General features: G+C 42.1%; 1 protein-coding gene across 8 annotated transcripts in view; it reads left to right on the forward strand.

Annotated features, from left to right (window-relative positions):
- The window catches only part of LOC144594668 (C-Jun-amino-terminal kinase-interacting protein 4-like), a 130,363-nt gene that overhangs the window by 41,288 nt on the left and 66,114 nt on the right, over nucleotides 1–22,961 (forward strand). For 6 of the 8 annotated variants that reach the window (XM_078401496.1, XM_078401499.1, XM_078401498.1 and 3 more), the window contains exon 4: nucleotides 20,577–20,671. In XM_078401496.1, the coding sequence (XP_078257622.1) occupies nucleotides 20,577–20,671 (95 nt within the window). Of the gene's footprint in view, nucleotides 1–20,576; nucleotides 20,672–21,168; nucleotides 21,527–22,961 lie in introns of those variants that run through there. The other 2 variants (XM_078401500.1, XM_078401502.1) reach the window with 2 other exon arrangements.

Genomic DNA, 22,961 nt, shown 5'->3' on the forward strand with positions numbered 1-22,961 from the left:
ACCAGAGTGCAGAGTATACTGTTAAAGCATAAATACTATTAAAGCATTACAGATGCTCCTTACTCCAGCATTTTGTGAATAAATCGATTTGTACCAGCATCTGCAGTTATTTTCTTATACTGTTAAAGCATTACAGATGCTCCTTGACTTACGATGCTTCGACTTGCAATATTTTGACTTTACGATGGTGCAAAAGCTGGGCAACAGCAGTGAGCCGCAGCTCCCCGTCAGCCACGTGATCAGGTGTATTAAATGCATTTTCGACTTACGATATTTTGATTTACAATGGGTTTATCGGAACGTAACCCCATTGTAAGTCGAGGAGCACCTGTGTAGTGATACAGCTACAGAGAAAATGCAGATTTTTTTTTTAAAGTTCAAGAGCCACAATGAGATAGGTTGGGAGATTGGGACTAAACCCTTGCCTTATCAGTGGTCTGATAACAGTGGGGAAGAAGCTGTTTCTGAATCTGGTGGTACGTGCTTTCGGACCTTTAGTGACGTTGACCCCACAACACCATTTGCAGAAGAGGCAAGGTAGTTTTAGCCGATCAGCCAACTAATACTTCTGACAAAGACTTGGTCACCAAGATCATGCTGTTTGTGTGGAATTTGTTGTGCTTCATTTGAGTGGTTTCCTCATTCCATAAACTGCATTTCAAAATGTTCTTTGTAGTAAAGTTTATTGTCTTGTTAAACCTAGCATTTGAAAGCCACAATAAAAATGTAACCTTTCTTTTGGATGTGAAAGTTAGACAGCCCCAGTGAACTTGGTAAAAAGGAAGCTGCTGGTGAAATAGCCACATCAGCAGCTTCACTGGGAAATCCAGACCAGGCTTGTATCCCGAGTGCTTTAACAAGTAGGAACTGGAGAACTCGTTTCAGTTCCTTTTTGCTTAGTTAGAACTTGGGGCCTGGGAAACGAGGAAAATTCAACCAAATTGTTTCGCAGAAATGTATTTTAGTGAGCTAAGAAAGTTACATGGTAAACAAATGTTTTAATTCTAAATATGAGTCCAGACTTTTTGCTTAACCATCTTGTATTTACACTGGCTCTCACTTGAGTCAAAAGGTTGTGGGATGGAACTAACCTCTATCAGCTGGAGCAGATTTTCTAGCCAGTTGAGGTTGCTGCGTGTAAATAGGCTGCCATCCCTCCCGCAATACAACATAGACGTAGAAACAAAGAAAATAAGTGCAGGAGGAGGCCATTCAGCCCTTTGAGCCAGCACCGCCATTCAATATGATCATGGCTGATCATCCAAAATCAGTACCCCGTTCTTGCTTTCTCCCCATATCCCTTGATTCGGTTAGCCCTAAGAACTATATCTACTGTAACTCTCTCTTGAAAACATCCAGTGAATTGGCCTGCACTGCCTTCTGTGGCAGAGAATTCCACAGATTCACAACTCTCTGGGTGAAAACGTTTTTCCTCATCTCAGTCCGAAATGGCCTACCCCTTGTTCTTAAACTGTGACACCTGGTTCTGGACTCCCCCTACATCGGGAACATTTTTCCTGCATCCAGCCTGTCAACAGTATGAGTCCTGAGTTCCATTAACGAGAACTGTTTGTAACCTGAACAGTTTACATCTCGTACCTGTGACCGCCCAGCAATATGTTGAAATAAAGACATAGGCTAACCAAGAGCGATGTGTAATTACACCTAGGCACTTAATTCGATGAATCAGATTTAGAAACATAGAAAATAGGTGCTGGAGGAGGCCATTTGGCCCTTTGAGCCAGCACCGCCATTCTTTGTGATCATGGCTGATCATCCACAATCAGTAACCTGTGCCTGCCTTCTCCCCATATCCTTTGATTCCACTAGCCCCTAGAGCTCTATCTAACTCTCTTTTAAATTCATCCAGCGAATTGGCCACTACTGCCCTCTGTGGCAGAGAATTCCACAAATTCACAACTCTATGGGTGAAAAACTGTCTTCTCACCTCAGTTTTACATGGTCTCCCCTTCATTCTTAGACTGGCCCATCTTTCTCTGCAAGATGCAATGATGTTGCCACAAAGCACATTCCCAAAAGGCAGAAGATGCCCACAGCAGCTGGCAAATCCATCTTCCCGCTCACCCAAACACTCGTTTATACGGCTCTCCATAGGTCAGTCACTTGTAACCTATAACTATTCTTCACTGACTGTAGTGTTTTGGGATGTTCTGATGTTGTGAAAGAGAACATGCAAACGCAAACATGTCTTTACAGCACAGCATTGTTACAAAATGACAATTCTTGATTAGTACGGGTGTCAGGGGTTATGGAGAGAAGAGAGGAGAATGGGGTTAGGAGGGAGAGATAGATCAGCCATGATTGAACAGCGGTGTGGACTTGAAGGGCCAAATGGCCTAATTCTACTCCTATCACTTATGACCTTGTGACACCAGCATAGTTTTTTTTGAAGGTTTGGTCTGCCTAGTTTTTTACGGTTGCTTTCTGTGATGCTCAATGTTGAGTGTTCTTTTGAGTGCTATTTCTGATGTGGAAAGATAACCTTACAATTTCCAAAGTGTGACACAATGCTGTAGCCCCCACATTCATTGCTATACTCATACCATCTAGTGACGGAAATCAGGAGCTGCAGCAGGTCAGTGCCAATACACTGGGAAACTTTCTTTCCAGTTTTGACTAAGATTGCTGGTAATTGAAATGTAAATGTATTCCCAACACATCTACATTTTTTTTAAAGAAGTTACAAGATTTTATATTACAGCTACATTTCCATTGATTTTTAAAAAAATGTTTCCACCTGCTCCACCCTCCAGCTTTACAAAAAGCATTAAGCAGAGTCTCAGGGCCGTGGAAACATTTTTTACCTACACTTTTTCAACACATGGCTTCACTTTCTCCTCTGATTCTGCATACCTCAATGAATGACGGTGTTAACAGAAATAAGCCAGAGGGGGTCCAAGTAGCACTGTAGAAAGGACTTGCACAAATCCCACACACAGACATTCCTTGGAGTGGTGTCACTTACTATTGCTGCACGTTTGATTTGAACCTGATGCACGTTTGAGTTATGGACCAAGCGTGGGCAGGTGGGACTAGTGTAGCTGGGCCATGTTGGCCAGTGTGGGCAAGTTGGGCCGAAGGGCCTGTTTCCACAATTTTATGACCTGTGACTCTATAACCAAGCCCCCTCCCTTGCATTTTCCACAGTACATTTATGACTGATTTGTGCAGCTTTCTGCTCTTCAAAGGGTGGCATCTTTGCTGCCAGCTTTCATTCTAGATCTCAGCTCAATCTCCATCACAAGGTATATGTAGGGAAGTGACCATTTTCCATTACAAGTCCACACATTCTCAAAGTTAAATAAATTACATCATTCTCCACCATCCTTTCTCTATTGTATTCTCCCAATTTCTCCAATTTCATGGCATCTGTTTTGATAGCCCTTTCCCGTGCAGGTGGTCCCCTTTACTCTTCCTCTTCTTTCACCATGAAAGTGCTGGAGCATTTCTTCCAGTTAAACAAGCAATTTGCATGCGACTTCCAATCCAGTGTTTCGCGAACAATGTGTCTCTTCTACTTTAGATGATGAATTACTATGCTGAACACTGATCTATCTATCACTTTAATTATCCATCCCACTTCCATTTTGATCTATGTCTTTGGCCTCTTGTAAATTCAATGAAGTCCAACGTAAAGACTAACTAAACATAGAATTCAAATGTTTCCAGTGTGTGTCAGACCTGTCTGGTTCTGAAATAAAGGTCACAAAAATGTAAAGAGTGAACATTTAGTTGTTTGGTCTAAGGGAATTTGTTCTGTCACTGGAAACTTCAAGCCAATGGAATGAAAAATCTCAAAAACACATGCCTCAAGTGAAACCAAATATTAAATCTGAAAATCTGAAGTTTTTTCTATAAAAGCAAGTTAATCCATTGCTAGAGTATCTAGTACACTTTAGTCTTCACGTTAATCATTTCCCAAGAAAGAATGGATGCTATGTTGCATGTTGGAGCTAGTGCTTTTTATGCATGGAATATTAAGCCAATCCCAGCATTCCCTCGGGTGGATGGTGAATGACGTTTGGGAACGGTTCAGAGGAGTTCTGTCCAATGATATTTACCATTTGATTGAATGGAACTGCTTGTACATCCAAAGCTGCAGATTGTTCTGAGTCACTTTGCTATTTGTAGAACTCTGCTGCTTGCAGCTCTGCTCAACAGTGAACACAAAGTTATTTTTGCTACTAAAAGACACCTGGAGTTGAGAGATGTTTGCCATGCCCGGTGACTTGGGAAAGGTTGTATAATACTGGTTACAGTCAGTGCGTGCCAACCAGCCTCCATCACAACTGAAATAAACTTCAAACTTGTTTGATTCCCAGACGTTGCAGGAAGAGGGAGGAGTGGAGAGATAAGGCAGTGTCTGATAGTATGGAAGAGGGACCTAGAGAATCTCCATTTGATTTTTCCAATACAATGAAAACTCCATAGTAAGTGCCGTGTACCAACCTGAGAAAAAATAAAAGTAAATCGCAGGAAGTGTTTCTAACCACAAATTGGTTTGTAGACACTTCTGTTTAGTCTGCTTTCAATTGCTTTCACTTTAATTCTCTGACCTTTTAATCAGTTGCCTATGTTTGGCGGCTTCTACAGTTTAAGTGCAGGCCAGCATAAATTTGAGGAACATCATCTTGCTTTCTGATTAGACACAGCCTTAGAACCTAACATTGGTTACGTGAAATTGTTAATTCCAGTTTGTATCATGAATGAATGAATAAGTTTATTGGCCAAGTATCAATCAGAATTACCTTTATTGTCATCCAAAAAACAAGTCTTTTGGATGAGATTTCGTCACCCACAGTCCAACAGTAAGAGCAATAAAATAAGCAATTACACAACCACAAACCAACACAAAAAAAAAAAAAAGAAACATCCATCACAGTGAGTCTCCTCCAGTCCCCTCCTCACTGTGATGGAAGGCCAGAATGTCATCTCTCTTCCCCTTGTGCCTTGGTGCTCCTAACAACACGAACATACAGTAAACAATTAAGAATAAAGCATAAAACATTAAGAATACAACATTGCAGTTTAAACATACGAGTGAAATAAACAGAGCAAAAAGGAACTACAGACTTTTAGTTATTGAGTTTAGTTATTGATACAGCTGTTTTTATGTCTGGCTGTGGCTGCTTTGACAGTCCGGAGTTGCCTTCCCGAGGGAAGTGCTTCAGAGTTTGTGGCCAGGGTGAGAGGGGTCAGAGATGATCTTGCCCGACCAGTTCTGATGAAAGGCCATTGATGCGACACATTGGCTCTGCTTCATTCCCCATGAGATACTTCCTGACCCGAGTTCTGTTTGTATTTAACATTTCCCTCATCGATTGCTTTTGACTGTATAAATGTAATTGTATTTCATCTTTAGTGTTAGTTTTATGAGAAGTTAGAATTGACTGATATTGACTTTTACATATCTTTCATTCATTTGTTCTATGTGCCGTCTATATCACTCGTTTCCCTTTCCCCTGACTCTCAGTCTGAAGAAGGGTCTCGATCTGTAACATCACCTGTTCCTTTGCTGCCTGACCCACTGAGTTACTCCAGCATTTTGTGTCTACGTTTGAATTGAGTGAGTTGTGCTGCTGAAGTAACAGTCATGGAAACAAGTTTATGTCCTGTGATTAATGTACATAAAGCAAGCAGCACATTCCCTTCAACCTCTCGGAACAAAAATGCCTAAAATGTGACAATGAAAATATCATACAAATTCCTTAAAGCTGTTTATTGCACTAACTAATTGTCTTTCCACTGACTGGCTAGCACGCAACAAAAGCTTTTCACTATACCTCATTACATGTGACAATAAACAAAACTAAACTAATGAAAATACTCTTATGCGTTTCTCATCTTTCTAATATTTAAGCCGACCTGGAATCTCTGTCCCTCTTTGCTTGCCAGCTCTGTTTCAGTGCAGGAATTTGTGCTGTTACTATTGCATTGAAAGGAAATTTAATCCAGATGCCTTGGTAAATTTTTAACTCTCCACCTCTTTCAATTGCATTTGCAACATACCGAATGTTGTTTCCATCATCGTCTTTTCCCATGCTAGGGCTATCAAAAACAAGAGGATAAGAAGATTGAAAAGGAAATCCTTTAATTTTGTGTTATTGTGCATCTTCAGTCATAATTATTTTTGCCAGAAAATTTAAATGTATGAAAATAACTTTGGTTCATTTCTAAATTCTCAATGTGTTGTAAAGTGGGATCCTCTTTTCATGTCCATCTAATCCTGTTGCAGTATCTGTAGGGATGAACTGCACGAGCTCTGGTGACAGGAGTGAGCTGTCAGTGAGTTGCTATCAGATCTCTGGCTCTGGAAGAGGCCAGGTGCTGGGCCTCGAGCCCAAGCAGGGGGAACAGTTGCTGCTGATGTGGCAGCCAGTTCCTGTACTCCCAAGCCAGCTCCATGGGGCTCACTTTTCTGACACACTTCTTGTGCAGAGTCCTGGTCCTACTTTTTGCTTTTGAGGCCACTGACAAGGATATCCTGAAGGAGAAAATGGTTAATGTGGAGGAAGGCAGGGGCTCGGTGTGCTGAATGGCCTGTTTCCATGCTGCCAATCAGTCAATCAAAATGAAGTTGCATTTAGTAAGGTTGCTATAGATTTTAATGTCGTCACAGAAGTCTGAATGGGTGCATTATTTTTGATAGGATAAAAACTGCAGATGCTGGTTTAAATCACAGGTAGACACAAAAAGCTGGCGTAACTCAGCGGGTCAGGCAGCATCTCGGGAGAGAAGGAATGGGTGACGTTTCGGGTCAAGACCCTTCTTCAGATTGATGAAGGGTCTCGACCCGTAACTGAGTCTGAAGAAGGGTCTCGACCCGAAACATCACCCATTCCTTCTCTCCCAAGATGCTGCCTGTCCCACTGAGTTACTCCAGCATTTTGTGTCTACCTTCGCATTATTTTTGTTTCATTTGACTTTTTTTAATCTTGCAATCTAAATCCTGCTTGAGATAGAATATATAATTTCCCTCTTTTTTGAGACATAATTTCCTTTGAATTATTTATGAGAAATATTTTTTGAAGTTTTAATTACATATGCAAGAGCTATAATAACTCAATGTTGTGATTGTCTGCACCCATTTAAACCTTACAATTAATACAAACTGCATGATTTGTACATTTAAATTTAATTGTGAAGCTTTCCATGACCTGCCTTTACTTGATTTCTCACCATTATTTAACCAGACATGAAAAAAAAAAGTTTTGTGCTGTGATTGAGAAGGATATGTTTAAAATGAAGAGATGGACAGATCTGAGATCAAAGGGAAAAATTGGTCCCATTGCAAACTTCCTTGCAAATCACAATTGTGTGGGCAATGTAGTTGCTACTTGTGTTTTTCTTTAGAATATTCCACATTGCAGTTTCTATCTGAAATAAGGAAACTTCACAGATTATATATTTGGAATAGTTCAGAATATTTACTGTATCAAGGCAGCATGATACAGGATGAATAGTCCAGATTTGAAAATACTTGCTCCTCAGGATCTGCAGTGTTCAAGAAGACAGCTCCCCATCATTTTTGGGGTGGCCAGCTCGAGCAGCAAAGCCCACATTCTTCAATGAATTCTTATTTTAAAGTGACCTGCAATCACTTGTTCTATCACTAGGGGATGCTCTAATATTTGTATTGCATCATGGAATACATTGATTCCATCCCTTCTCTTTACAGCCTTTCTGGGTGGAAACAGGAATAATATAATCTCCACAATTTGTAGCTGCAGTGTGCGACAAATTAATAATATGCAAATTGAACAGGAAACTGGGAATCATAACTTGCACATGTCCAGAAATTCCTCGATGATTTTCTCAACTGCATAGTTTGCACAAAATGCAGCTTGTCCATAGTTTCCCCATTTGTTCTTGTCACTTTCCTGGACCAGCATATTAATTCTTTATTTCATCACCATATTAAATCAGTGTTTTTACCTTTTGAGAATGTAATAATTACTAATACAAGCTCAATTAACCTCTCTGGGACAGAAATAGAATCGTGTTCCATTTTATTACTGCAAGTTTGATATTCCTCAAGTATTTAATCTTTCAAATATTTTACATGCTTTTCATTTTCAATCCAATCACTATTACTGATTTGACAATAATTCACTTTTTTTGTTTAGTTTAGAGATATTGAGCGGAATCAGGCCTTTCGGCCCACTGAATCCGCACCATCCAGTAATCCCCATACACTAACACTATCCTACACACTAGGGATAATTTACAATTTTTACCAAAGCCAATGAACCTACAAATCTGTATGTCTTTGGACTGTGGGAGGAAACCAGAGCACCCGGAGAAAACCCACGTGGTCAAAGGGAAAACTCACAAAATCCGTACAGACAGCACCCATAGTCAGGATCGATCCCGGGTCTCTGGCACTTTGAAGCAGCAACCCTACTGCTGCGCCACCGTGCTGCCCTTGAGCCCACCATGCCAATCATCAAGCACGCATTGCACAAATCCTGCACTAATCCGATTCTATTTTGCATCATTGCCATCCACTCCCCTTAATTCTACCACTTGCCTACAATGGGACCACTTCTCATTTTTCTCTTTCGTGCGGGGCAACTAGAATACTTGGGAGAAGCCCGTGCGATCTTGGGGGAAAACAAGCATACTCCATCCAGAAAACATCAAAGTCAGGTTGAACGCAGGCTGCTGGAGTAATGGCGTCCATTCTGTTAGGTGTGCACTGTTCTGCTCCCTGTGCTGTTGTGCCAGCTGGTTCACGGATTAATTGTGCGAGGTTTGCTGCATTGATCTGTGTAGCTCCACTTTAAACTCTGCTTTAATGAGTTTAACTTTCAGCCAGGATGCTCTTTGTCTGGTGTGGAAGGAGGTTTAACTATTCGGTATTCCTACACCAGGTCCTTGCCCGTTGAGCCTTTACGCCAGTGTTGGCATATGGGGTATTGGCTGTACAAGGTTTTATTTGTCCATATGGCATTTCATCTCAGCTTAGATGTGTCTGATTGTTAGGTGGATGCTGGAGTTCATGCAGGTAAAGCCAGACTCTGGCAGATGCTTGAACAACATGCTGGTGGATGTGATGAATATCGGAAGCATAATGATATGTTTGTGTTGGTGCATCTTGTGCGTGGAAGGGCATCATATTCCTTGTGTATGAATATCAAGAGTCAGAGCTCGAATGATTCCATGGTTATTAGAAACTAATTTTGTTCACCTGTCATTTGCCGCAGTACAACTTTATTCTTTTAGCTTCATTTTTATTTGCCAATTGATTGCTAGCGATTTTTATTTCTGTGCCTTCTGCAATAGTTCACTCGTGTGCGTGTGTGTGCACGTGTGTACGTATGTGTGTGGGGAAGGAAGCTCAGGAATAAGCTGAATCTCGCCCTGGTCCTGAATGGCCCATGATATGATCAGGGGTGAAATAATTGTATTTAAATATTTCATTGTGGGTATTTGGCATTCAGAGATTAGGCAATATCAACTGATGGATGGAGCCTTTTCCATTTTAAATTGGCATGCTTCCAAGATGGCGCCCAAACCAGGATGACTATATGCGTGCTAGCCACAGAAGCAGATCTACAAACTCGTACTACAATCGCTCCACACTCTTAAATATCTATTCCCACAGCAACATTTCTTACTTGAACTTTGATAACAAAACGTTATTCCCTTATGTATCTATACACTGTAAATGGATCGATTGTAATCCTGTAGAGTCTTCTACTGACTGGATAGCATGCAACAATAACTTTGCACTGTACCTCGGTACACGTTGCAATAAACTAAACTGTACTGAACATACCTCAGGCAAGCAAATGTCATCCTCTCAGTGGATTGACTCTCTGGCTGTAGCCAAGTAAGCCTTGCCACCACAGCAGTGACGCGATGGGTCATTCAGCATTGAGCTGTTGGCATGGGAATTGTGCCTTGGCTATCTTTACAGCTGCTCTATTTATTCACTGGGAAACTGCCTGGAGTGGTGCTGGAAGTTCTCCTGGTTTGTTATGTAAATCAATGCCTACAGCTAAAATGGTGCAGAGGGATTGTTTTATATCAACTTGCTTGTTAAGGGCCTACTTTCCTCTAATTCCGATTTATATGTTCCCACTGTAGGCTTTTGTCCTTCGGGCGTACGTATGCGCGGTAAATGACCTACGGTGCTGTGGCTTTTAAATAAATGGAAGGCTGCAGAACTGACCAAAGTCACTTTGCCATGAACTGTCGTCCATCACCCCCACCCCTTCCCTGCATCCCATTCCCAATCACCCCTCCTTTGCAATGGGAAACTTTCACATATATTTTTCTTAAACGCTTTAATGTACGACTCCTGACCAAATCCAGGATTTCTTTTAAATGCAGTATTTTCTAATTTTGTCTGAGTTTGGTGTTTTCAGAAGAACAGTCCCTTTAATCATAATTCAAATGGTAATCTCTTGTTAAATTCTGTGAAGTATCCCTGACAACATGGACACAGGCTGAAGAGCACTTCAATAGAAGAATACTGTTGTGAATACTGATGAGCAATTGACGTAAAAGGTCATAGAAATGATCCTTCTCAGTGCCAGTATTATCTTCTCCCCCTACATTTACAGAACAAAGGTTTTCTATCAACCTGTGTAGGAAGGAACTGCAGATGCTGGTTTACACCGAAGATTAGAAAGGGTCATGGCGTGACCTGGTATATGTTCACGATTTGCATCTCTCGGTGAAAGAAAATATTAATAACGAAGTTTGCCATTGTCGTCAATGTGCTAGCACTGCCTTTGGCTGACTGAGGGAAAGTTTTAAGAAGGACGTTAAATCAGATATGGTCGACCATGTGACAGCAATCCCTGTCTTCCTACATGTTTCTGAGATCGGACCACCTGGAACAGGATACTGGAAAGACACTTTCCAAAAATGCCCCCAATTCCACTGCAAATGTGAGCAATCCAATGGCGATGTGCTCACCCAGACCAACATCACAGGCAATAGCCCCCTAATTATATCTCTTGCATTGCTTTCCTGGTTGTCTTTCTGTTGAAGAATCCTGTTATTCAAGCTTAGTTGCAGTTAATCGATAAAAGGCCGATTACTGTGTAGGGCATCTGTAAAAGCCTTTTTTTTTCTCTCATCCCCGTTCTTTAATCAGTTGTGCAGTACAGAAACCGACCTTTAGGCATACCTTGTACATGGTAACCATTGATTAACTATCTAAACTCATCTCAGTTATCAGCACTTGGTCCATTCTGTCAGCTTCTGTGAAGGTTAATATACAGGGTTGGAGAGAGAGCCTCACTGAAGGTCTATAGTTGGGATTCCGAGCCCCAGCTCAGAAATCCATGAGTCAGCATTTCCCACTGAGCGTTGCCGCACTCCAGTTGGGTGAGAACGGGATTGGGTTTCCAGATTTGATCAGCAGCAACCACAGTCACAGCTTGTATGTTACATGCCCTCACAAAACACTTTGCTTATGAAATCTGTGGAATTGTCCAAAACTGCTGTATATTTAGTCATAGTTTAAATACCCACAAACGATGATTTGTATCTATTGGCTTCTTAAAGGGTATGGGCTCTGGTTTCCCTGTTTCATTTGAGCGTAATCAAAGAAACATAAAAAAAATAGGACATTCGAGCCAGTACCGCCATTCAATATGATCATGGCTAATCATCCAAAATCAGTACCCCGTTCCAGCTTTCTCCCCATATTCCTTGATTCCCTTAGCCCTAAGTGCTAAATCTATCTCTTCAGATTCCAAAAGTGACAGGTTGTCCAATTAGTGTGAAGTGAAGGCTCATAAAATTGTGAAATCACTAATATCTACCCACGTGGCTCTGGCAACACAGTTGTGGAATGAACAAATGTGTCACACATGTTGTATGAACCATAAAACTTTACAGGGTCATAAGTTTTTAATTAAAAAATGAATTAAAAAAAAGACCCAGGGTTCTCACCCCATTAACTTTGGTTACTGCTGTCCTCTGAATAGAAGGATACAGAAAGCCTTTGAGGCCAGTCAGTTAGCAGCCTGGATGAGGGGGAGAGAGGAAATGAGAAGGGATGAGGGCGGCACGGTAGCGCAGCGGTAGAGTTGCTGCTTTACAGCGAATGCAGCTCCGGAGACTCAGGTTCGATCCTGACTACGGGTGCTGCACTGTAAGGAGTTTGTACGTTCTCCCCGTGACCTGCGTGGGTTTTCTCCGAGATCTTCAGTTTCCTCCCACACTCCAAAAACGTACAGGTATGTGGGTTAATTGGCTGGGTAAATGTAAAAATTGTCCCTAGTGGGTGTAGGATAGTGTTAATGTACGGGGATCATTGGGCGGCACGGACTTGGAGGGCCGAAAAAGGCCTGTTTCCGGCTGTATATATATGATATGATATGATGATATGATGATAAAAATGAGACCATGCTGGAGTAACTCAGCGGGTCAGGCAGCATCTGTGGAGAACATGGATAGGTGATGTTTTGGGTCGGGACCCTTCACGCTCCAGCACTTTGTGTCCTGTTGTGTAAACCAGCATCTGCAGTTCCTTGTTCCTACATGATAAACAGAAGCTGTGCCTGTGTCTGTTCATATGGGGTTGCAGGCATAAAGATGATGTGGGTTCTGATGCAGCTCCCTATTTTTGATTTCAGTAGCCATCTGTTCTCAAAGCTCCTGATCGAGCATTACAACCTACTCCATCTCCTCCTTGCAATGCATCCAGTTTTTTTTCCGCCCTTACCATTCCCTTCAGCTCCTTTTACCATTTATTTTATTTTACAATCATTCTATACACTCTGGCATTACTACCTTAGATGATGCGTTTGCCTCCCGCTGCTTGGCTCACACATCTTCAAATCTTGAGCTTTTGGAACATAACATTGTGGAGCTCAGGCACAGCCCTTCAGCCCATGATCTCTGCGCTATGATGGTCATTGTTTAAGGGGAAACTGAGTCCTTGATCATTCTTAACATCAGCAAGTCACATGCTTTAAAAAAAAGATTCATTAATTGCTGGGGGGTTAATTCTGAAGGTACCAGATGCCTCTCTGGTTTGTTATTCAATGAACATTGCGAACACAACTACAGAGTAATGTGAATGTGGAAACATCACAATTGTTCTGAGTGGAAGAGGCACAGAGGATAATCGCAGAACTGACCGACCAAGCATTCAATAGCTCATGCACACCAGCGATAGAGCATAGAAATCTTGCCAATCTGCTTAGTTCATTGCATGCATTGATTCACCCGGGGAGTGAATCTGTTTTGCTGAGATGTACAGCTTGCTTTGTGTAATGTTAAACATTTGCACAGAAGTTTCCATCATAGAATTAGGCTATTTCATTCACTCTGCCTCTACTAATATTTAACCTATTCCATGCCTTGTCATCAGCTGCCTCTCTTTATTGGGGATGGGTTATGATGGGAAGAGCCCGGAGGTGATGAATCTTGATAGGCACCACCTCTCGGTTCTGTGTTTGGAGTCTCAAATCTATTTTTCAACCTTTTCTGGTGCCTCTTTTAATTTTATAATATGGAAAATAGAACTGTGCATACCACTGCTTGTGGTTTAAGCAAAGTTAAGTATGTTCAAATAATATTTCTGCTTTTCATTTCAGTAATAAACCAGAGCACTTGTTTAAAACCAAAATCCTTTCACGATTGCTTCACTGCAGTCAGTGTCATTATCCCCAGGTCCCTCGACCCATCCAAACTCTTAAGTTTCCAAGGTATAAAAGGCATTTTTTCCTTTTAACAAAATGTACCAGCTCATACTTGTAATGATGTTCGCTTGCCACTTAAATAGCCGTAGTGCACGTCTATCAATGTTATTTTATGTTTTGTTGAGATCCTCATCTTGAAGACAGAAGCAGGGCAATTTATTATGGGGAACAAAGAAATGGCAGACGAGCTAAACCGTTACTTTGGATCTGTCTTCACTGAGGAAGATACACACAATCTCCCAAATGTTCTAGGGGCCGGAGAACCTAGGGTGATGGAGGAACTGAAGGAAATCCACATTAGGCAGGAAATGGTTTTGGGTAGACTGATGGGACTGAAGGCTGATAAATCCCCAGGGCCTGATGGTCTGCATCCCAGAGTACTTAAGGAGGTGGCTCTAGAAATAGTGGAAGCATTGGAGATCATTTTTCAATGTTCTATAGATTCAGGATCAGTTCCTGTGGATTGGAGGATAGCAAATGTTATCCCACTTTTTAAGAAAGGAGGGAGAGAGAAAACGGGTAATTATAGACCAGTTAGTCTGACATCAGTGGTGGGGAAGATGCTGGAGTCAATTATAAAAGACGAAATTGCTGAGCATTTGGATAGCAGTAACGGGATCATTCCGAGTCAGCATGGATTTACGAAGGGGAAATCATGCTTGACAAATCTACTGGAATTTTTTGAGGATGTAACTAGGAAAATTGACAAGGGAGAGTCAGTGGATGTGGTGTACCTCGACTTTCAGAAAGCCTTTGACAAGGTCCCACATAGGAGATTAGTGGGCAAAATTAGGGCACATGGGATTGGGGGTAGGGTACTGACATGGATAGAAAATTGGTTGACAGACAGAAAGCAAAGAGTGGGGATAAATGGGTCCCTTTCGGAATGGCAGGCAGTGACCAGTGGGGTACCGCAAGGTTCGGTGCTGGGACCCCAGCTATTTACGATATACATTAATGACTTAGACGAAGGGATTAAAAGTACCATTAGCAAATTTGCAGATGATACTAAGTTGGGGGGTAGTGTGAATTGTGAGGAAGATGCAATAAGGCTGCAGGGTGACTTGGACAGGTTGTGTGAGTGGGCGGATACATGGCAGATGCAGTTTAATGTAGGTAAGTGTGAGGTTATTCACTTTGGAAGTAAGAATAGAAAGGCAGATTATTATCTGAATGGTGTCAAGTTAGGAGCAGGGGGAGTTCAACGAGATCTGGGTGTCCTAGTGCATCAGTCAATGAAAGGAAGCATGCAGGTACAGCAGGCAGTGAAGAAAGCCAATGGAATGTTGGCCTTCGTAACAAGAGGAATTGAGTATAGGAGCAAAGAGGTCCTTCTACAGTTGTACCGGGCCCTGGTGAGACCGCACCTGGAGTACTGTGTGCAGTTTTGGTCTCCAAATTTGAGGAAGGATATTCTTGCTATGGAGGGCGTGCAGCGTAGGTTCACTAGGTTAATTCCCGGAATGGCGGGGCTGTCGTATGTTGAAAGGCTGGAGAGATTGGGCTTGTATACACTGGAATTTAGAAGGATGAGGGGGGATCTTATTGAAACATATAAGATAATTAGGGGATTGGACACATTAGAGGCAGATAACATGTTCCCAATGTTGGGGGAGTCCAGAACAAGGGGCCACAGTTTAAGAATAAGGGGTAGGCCATTTAGAACGGAGATGAGGAAGAACTTTTTCAGTCAGAGGGTGGTGAAGGTGTGGAATTCTCTGCCTCAGAAGGCAGTGGAGGCCAGTTCGTTGGATGCTTTCAAGAGAGAGCTGGATAGAGCTCTTAAGGATAGCGGAGTGAGGGGGTATGGGGAGAAGGCAGGAACGGGGTACTGATTGAGAATGATCAGCCATGATCGCATTGAATGGCGGTGCTGGCTCGAAGGGCTGAATGGCCTACTCCTGCACCTATTGTCTATTGTCTATTGTCATCTATTTTGTCCGACTTCTTAAACGTATGTCTCCTTGTTTTTAATTCTGGGGAAATTGTTAATCTTATCTAATCCCTCTGTCACTTAATTACAGGTTAACTTTGTTTTTCTAATATTTTGGAGTAAGAGATTCCATTGTCGTCCCTTCTGTTTTCGAGAGCATTAGTCTATTTGTCCCAGGGTTAGTTCTGCCCCTTATGTAGAGGTATCTGCCTTGCTGCCTGACCAGCCTCTGACACTGATCCCTTTTCGATCAATTATGTATAATTCATTACTGCCTCTGCTATTGTTTACTTAGTTTATTTTCCATTGCGCTTTTTGGGATTATTTATTCAAATTGTTTATCACTGGTTGGGCTTTAGGCTAAAATGAGGCAGGTTTCTTTATGTTAAGCTTCACTATATTTCAAATGGTACGTGATGACTGTAAAACATAACCTGAAATTTTAAAAATGCTACAGAAATGCAAGATTGATGGTCTGATGCCTGATGGTCTGCATCCCAGAGTACTTAAGGAGGTGGCTCTAGAAATAGTGGAAGCATTGGAGATCATTTTTCAATGTTCTATAGATTCAGGATCAGTTCCTGTGGATTGGAGGATAGCAAATGTTATCCCACTTTTTAAGAAAGGAGGGAGAGAGAAAACGGGTAATTATAGACCAGTTAGTCTGACATCAGTGGTGGGGAAGATGCTGGAGTCAATTATAAAAGACGAAATTGCTGAGCATTTGGATAGCAGTAACGGGATCATTCCGAGTCAGCATGGATTTACGAAGGGGAAATCATGCTTGACAAATCTACTGGAATTTTTTGAGGATGTAACTAGGAAAATTGACAAGGGAGAGTCAGTGGATGTGGTGTACCTCGACTTTCAGAAAGCCTTTGACAAGGTCCCACATAGGAGATTAGTGGGCAAAATTAGGGCACATGGTATTGGGGGTAGGGTACTGACATGGATAGAAAATTGGTTGACAGACAGAAAGCAAAGAGTGGGGATAAATGGGTCCCTTTCGGAATGGCAGGCAGTGACCAGTGGGGTACCGCAAGGTTCGGTGCTGGGACCCCAGCTATTTACGATATACATTAATGACTTAGACGAAGGGATTAAAAGTACCATTAGCAAATTTGCAGATGATACTAAGTTGGGGGGTAGTGTGAATTGTGAGGAAGATGCAATAAGGCTGCAGGGTGACTTGGACAGGTTGTGTGAGTGGGCGGATACATGGCAGATGCAGTTTAATGTAGATAAGTGTGAGGTTATTCACTTTGGAAGTAAGAATAGAAAGGCAGATTATTATCTGAATGGTGTCAAGTTAGGAGGAGGGGGAGTTCAACGAGATCTGGGTGTCCTAGTGCATCAGTCAATGAAAGGAAGCATGCAGGTTCAGCAGGCAGTGAAGAAAGCCAATGGAATGTTGGCCTTCGTAACAAGAGGAGTTGAGTATAGGAGCAAAGAGGTCCTTCTACAGTTGTACCGGGCCCTGGTGAGACCGCACCTGGAGTACTGTGTGCAGTTTTGGTCTCCAAATTTGAGGAAGGATGTTCTTGCTATGGAGGGCGTGCAGCGTAGGTTCACTAGGTTAATTCCCGGAATGGCGGGACTGTCGTATGTTGAAAGGCTGGAGCGATTGGGCTTGTATACACTGGAATTTAGAAGGATGAGGGGGGATCTTATTGAAACATATAAGATAATTAGGGGATTGGACACATTAGAGGCAGATAACATGTTCCCAATGTTGGGGGAGTCCAGAACAAGGGGCCACAGTTTGAGAATAAGGGGTAGGCCATTTAGAACGGAGATGAGGAAGAACTTTTTCAGTCAGAGAGTGGGGAAGGTGTGGAATTCTCTGCCTCAGAGGGCAGTGGAGGCCAGTTCGTTGGATGCTTTCAAGAGAGAGCTGGATAGAGCTCTTAAGGATAGCGGAGTGAGGGGGTATGGGGAGAAGGCGGGAACGGGGTACTGATTGAGAGTGATCAGCCATGATCGCATTGAATGGCGGTGCTGGCTCGAAGGGCTGAATGGCCTACTCCTGCACCTATTGTCTATTGTCTATTGTCTATTTGTCTCATGCTTGTTAACATTACAGACAGAAATGGGCCATAGATCCAGTTGAGAGTTCTTGCTCCATGTGAATTGTTTTCCTGTGTAGGAAAAAACTGCAGATGCTGGTTAAAATCGAAGGTAGACACAAAATGCTGGAGTAACAGTAGGTCAGGTGGCATCCCTGGAGAGAAGGAATGGGTGACGTTTCGGTTTGTGACCCGAAATGTCACCCATTCCTTCTCTCCCGAGATGCTGCCTGACCCGCTGAGTTACTCCAGCATTTTGTGTCTAATCCAAGTCCATCTGTGTAACCCTCTCAAAAATCAAACTACGACAGATGGAAATCAGAAAAAACTAGTGATACTTTGCAGTCAGCCTGCACTTGCAGGGAGAGGACAGTTTGTGTTTCAAGCCAATGTTATCTAAGCAGTATTAAATAAATAGGTTCCACATATAGAGACAGCTTAAATTATAAAAGGACTGGACAATCTAGATGCAGGAAAAATGTTTCCAATGTTGGGGGAGTCCAGAACCAGGGGCCACAGTCTTAGAATAAAGGGGAGGCCGTTTAAAACTGAGGTGAGAAGGAACTTCTTCACCCAGAGTTGTGAATTTGTGGAATTATCTGCCACAGAGGGCAGTGGAGGCCAAATCACTGGATGAATTTAAGAGAGAGTTAGATAGAGCTCTGGGGGCTAGTGGAATCAAGGGATATGGGGAGAAGTTGGGCACAGGTTACTGATTGTGGATGATCAGCTATGATCACAATGAATGGCGGTGCTGGCTCGAAGGGCCGAATGGCCTCCTGCTCCTATTTTCTATGTTTCTAAACATCCATATTATTATTCATTGCATTATCAATGTCCATCTGTTGCCTCCCATGAGCTTCTTCCTCCTGCAAGAAGGAACTTGGGATTAAAATTAGCACGGTGTGCAATTAGAAAAATTAAAAATGTTTATTTGCTATTTGTGGTTTGAGAGGAGAAACTGCATGTGTGGTGGGGTGAGGACATTAAACCCATGTGTGGTGGGGTGGGGTGAGGACATTAAACCCATGTGTGGTGGGGTGGGGTGAGGACATTAAACCCATGTGAGAGATGAAAACATTTAAAGGAGATTTAAGGGTCAATGCAGAGGGTGGTGTTTATCTGAAATGAACTTCTGGGGGAAACAATGGAGGCAAACAATTCAAAGGACTTGTAGACAGGTACATGGATAATGAGATATGGGCCTAATGCAGTAAATGGGATTAAAAAGGATAGGTATTGTGGTCAACAAGGCTAGGTCGGGCCAAAGGACCCATTTGTGTGCTGTGCTGCACAGAGACTCATCACCTCCCCACTGAAGGTGCAGTGGAAGTTTCCATAACCTCCTGCAAAAAACACTAGATAGACACAAAAAGCTGGAGTAACTCAGCGGGACAGGCAGCATCTCTGGAGGTGTGACCAACTGTTCAAGCGCTTTGATTGCAACAGAGAAATTGACAAGTTACTAAAGAAATGATGTTTTGGATCGAGACCCTCCTTCTGAAGAAGGGTCTCGATCCGAAACATCACCCTTTCCTTCTCTCCAGTGATGCTGCCTGTCCTGCTGAGTTACTCTAGTATTTTGTGTCTATCTTTGGTTTAAACCAGCATCTGCAGTTCCTTCCTATGCAAAAAAAACTAGTTTGATTCAGATCAGCTGAAGCAGCATCTCTATAAATTATAATTTAATGTCTTATTCAAAGCAACACACATTAAAAGAATGTAGAATTTACTTTTCCTGGAACCAAGGCATTTAGAACAGGCTTACCTGTCGAGGCAGAGTGTGGTGAAGTAAGAGTATTATTCTGGCTGGAGGTCTGTGACTAGTGGAGTTCCAAAGAGATCTGTGCTGGGACTCTATTGTTTGTGGACGTAAAAATGTTGATGGGCCGTTTGTAAATTTGCAGACGACACAAAAATTAGCAGAGTTGTGGATAGGGAGGAAGGTTGCCAAAGGATTTAGCTGGGTTTAGATTAATTTGAAATGTAGATAGAGACATTTCAGATAGAGGTTAATCCAGACCCATTGGGGCATCAAATGTAAGGAGGAAGTATACAGTTAAAGGCAGGACCCACAACAGCATTATTGTACAGTGGGTCCTTGGTGTTCAAGTCCATAGCTCCTGAAAGTAGCACCAAAAGCAGATAGGAGTGGTAAAGAGGGCAACAGTTCCTTCTACATTTTAAGCCATGTGGTTTGCTTGCCTTTGCCAGTCAAGGCACTGAGTATAACAGTCAGGAAGTCATGTTGCAGCTGTATAAAACATTAGTTAGGTCACATTTGGAGTATTGCCCTATTACAGGAAGGATGTGGAGGCTTTGGAGAGGGTACAAAAGAGGTTTATCAAGATGCTGCCTGGATTAGAAGTTGTTAACCATAAAGTGAAGTTGGGCAAACTTAGATTGTTTTCTCTGGAGTGTCAGAGGCTGAGCGGAGACTTGACAGGAGTTTATAACATTTAAGAGAGGCATAGATTGGGTAGCCACTCAGAATCTTTTTCCCAGTGTGGAATGTCAAATACAAAAGAGCATGGTTTTAAAGTGAAAGGGGCAATGTGTAAAGAAGATACAAGTGATTTTTTCCACAGTAATGGGTGCTTGGAAATGCTGCCAGGAGTGATGGTTGTAGCAGGTACGATAATGGCATTTGAATGTCTTTTAGATGGCCAAATGGATATGAGGCAAATGGAGAGATATGATTCATGTGCAGACAGAAGAGATTCGTTTAACTTGGCATCATATTTGGTACAACATCATGGGCCAAACGGCTTGTTCTTGTGTTGTTCTACGTTCAATGAAAATGGCTTCAATTTCTTCATAAAACAGTTGTTTTTGAAATGAAATACTGATAAACCTGACAATTCTTCCCTTTCATCTTCATCACAGATGATCCACAATTATATGGAGCACTTAGAACGAACCAAACTTCACCAGTTACTCGGGCTGGATTTGCAAGAATCAGGAGCACACAACAAAATCAGGTAAGCGTTTTAGAATTTGTTGTCCCCTGTCTGGTTGAATAGAAATATTGATGCTTTTCTGAAGCATGTGACCGGTGAGCCATTTGCCTAATGTCAGAGCAACAAACAATAGTTTAGCTGTGTCAGACGAGTGCTTTGTACAATGGAGCTGTAGCTGGCTAACGGGCTGGAATTAAAATCATTATGCTGGGAGCATTGAATTAATAGCTACAATTCTGTTCATAGAACAGTATTTAATCAAATGCTGCCTGGAGAAAGCTGGTTTTCAAACCTCAACTTTTTGCTTCTGGTTATTCTATTGCAAGTGCTCAGCCTGACTATTCATGTTGAATAATGAGGACTCCTTTTATGTGCATGTATTATGTAAGCAGACGTTGTTTTCCCGACCAATAAGTGAAGTCGCTGAGGGAGGGAGGGAGGGAGGGTAGTGAAGCGTTGGCTTCCAGTACTGCAACATTGATGCTGAGGTGATCAGCTGAATGGTTTTTAAGCATTAACGGGGGGGATGATGTAATTGTGCGTGAGCTGCTGCAGAATGTAGCTTGCAGGGTGTGCTGATGCCATTGTTGAGTGTAGCTACTTTTGTGGCTGTGGTTGACTGACAGAATTTTCAGTAGAAGGATACACCCTCAACCCGCTGTGACCTTCCCCACAGTGTTCTGGTCTCTGAGCACAACCATGCCAGCACACAGCCATGAGTCCTGGTTGCATGCTTCTGTTTGTGTTTGGCTTTGTTGGCGGGGCGGTGGTCATTAATTCAGCTATCCTGGTGTCACTGTCTGTTTTGCTGCTTGTGCATTATTCCATTTCAACGGGCCTTCCAGCGCTGACACAGAATCTTCCACGGAAAATCAGGTACTGGACAGTCCTCTGGCCTATTTCTGGTGCAAATCACTGATGGTTTCTTCCATATTTATGTTATGTAACAAAAGTACATCGATTAATCTCTTTTCTCATCCTATAGAACAGTTAAAAAGGCTTTGGTTGTAAATGAAATAAAAGAATACCCATTTGACTTTAGAATGTTTTAATTTAGCTTACTGAATTGTTGAAAAAAAATGGTGTATTTGAAGGCAGTGGAATTAGGAAGATTGTGTTATCCGTTCTATCTGAATGAATAAGTTGCTCGTTACTGATTGCATAAAATGGTTGCATTGTACACTTGCACTCTATGAATGTACAAGTACAGCACTTGCATGTGGACCAGGTCTGGTAATCTGCAGCGCACACACTTTTATTACTTCTTTGTTGCCAGTGCATAAGACAGATTGTAAATTAATAACAATATGCTGCAACTGGCAATTTACTTTCTATTTAGTGAAGTTCCAGTTGTTATGTGCTTTAAAACTATTGTTTTAGTTGGCTCATCTTCTGTGTAATTTTAATTACTTAATTTAACAGACTGGATGTCCTTTGTTTATGTATTGAACAATATATTCTCTTATTCGATACTGTAATTTAGATAAATGACGATGCTATTTAAAAACGATGTGTTTATTGTTAGATTTTAACTTTAATGCAGTCAATTTGTAGCTGAAACTGGCCTGCTGGAAATAGTAATGTCTAAATTCATTCCTGAGCTCATTTTGCAGATTATTTCAGTTTTCTTACTGTTTCCTGCCCAGAGAATATGCGATAGCAGAATGTCCATTTTTTTTGTGTCTGAAGAAGGGTCTTCGACCCAAAATAGCACCCATTCCTTCTCTCCAGAGATGCTGCCTGACCTGCTGAGTTACTCCAGCATTTGTGTCTCCTGTCCATTTTTTTGTTGCCTTTCATCACTGAATCTCCATCTGTTGTTTTTTTTTCCTTTTTGGTTTTGATTTCTACTTTTTTTTTAAATTAAAAAAAAATGCCAGGAAAAATCTTAAAGTTGAAAAATGTTTCCCTCACAGTTGCTGTGTGTTCAGCACAGGGTTGGATTGAAGGCCTCCCCTGATCCATTGGACACTGCATGCTCCCTCTCCATGGACACCCAGCAAAGGGACAAGCAGTCTGCCTACACCCCCAGTTGCCCACTGCCTCGTAGTGTCAATGGCCACCATGGATGGGCCCAGAGCAGACTTTCACCAGGACTCGCCTTCCCCAGTAACCTGCGGCTGAAGTGTAACCAGAACTTCACGAGCAGCTCCTTCAAATATTTGAGAGTTTAGAGATACAGCATTGAAGAAGGTCCTTCAAGGCCATGTCGACCATCGACCTCCTATTCACACTCTCATTCAACTTCCTCATCCACTCCCTACACACTAGGGGCAACTTCCAGAGGGCCAATGAACCTACAAACCTGCAC

This window comes from Rhinoraja longicauda, chromosome 6, assembly GCF_053455715.1.
Source record: "Rhinoraja longicauda isolate Sanriku21f chromosome 6, sRhiLon1.1, whole genome shotgun sequence".
Classification (NCBI taxonomy): domain Eukaryota; kingdom Metazoa; phylum Chordata; class Chondrichthyes; order Rajiformes; family Arhynchobatidae; genus Rhinoraja; species Rhinoraja longicauda.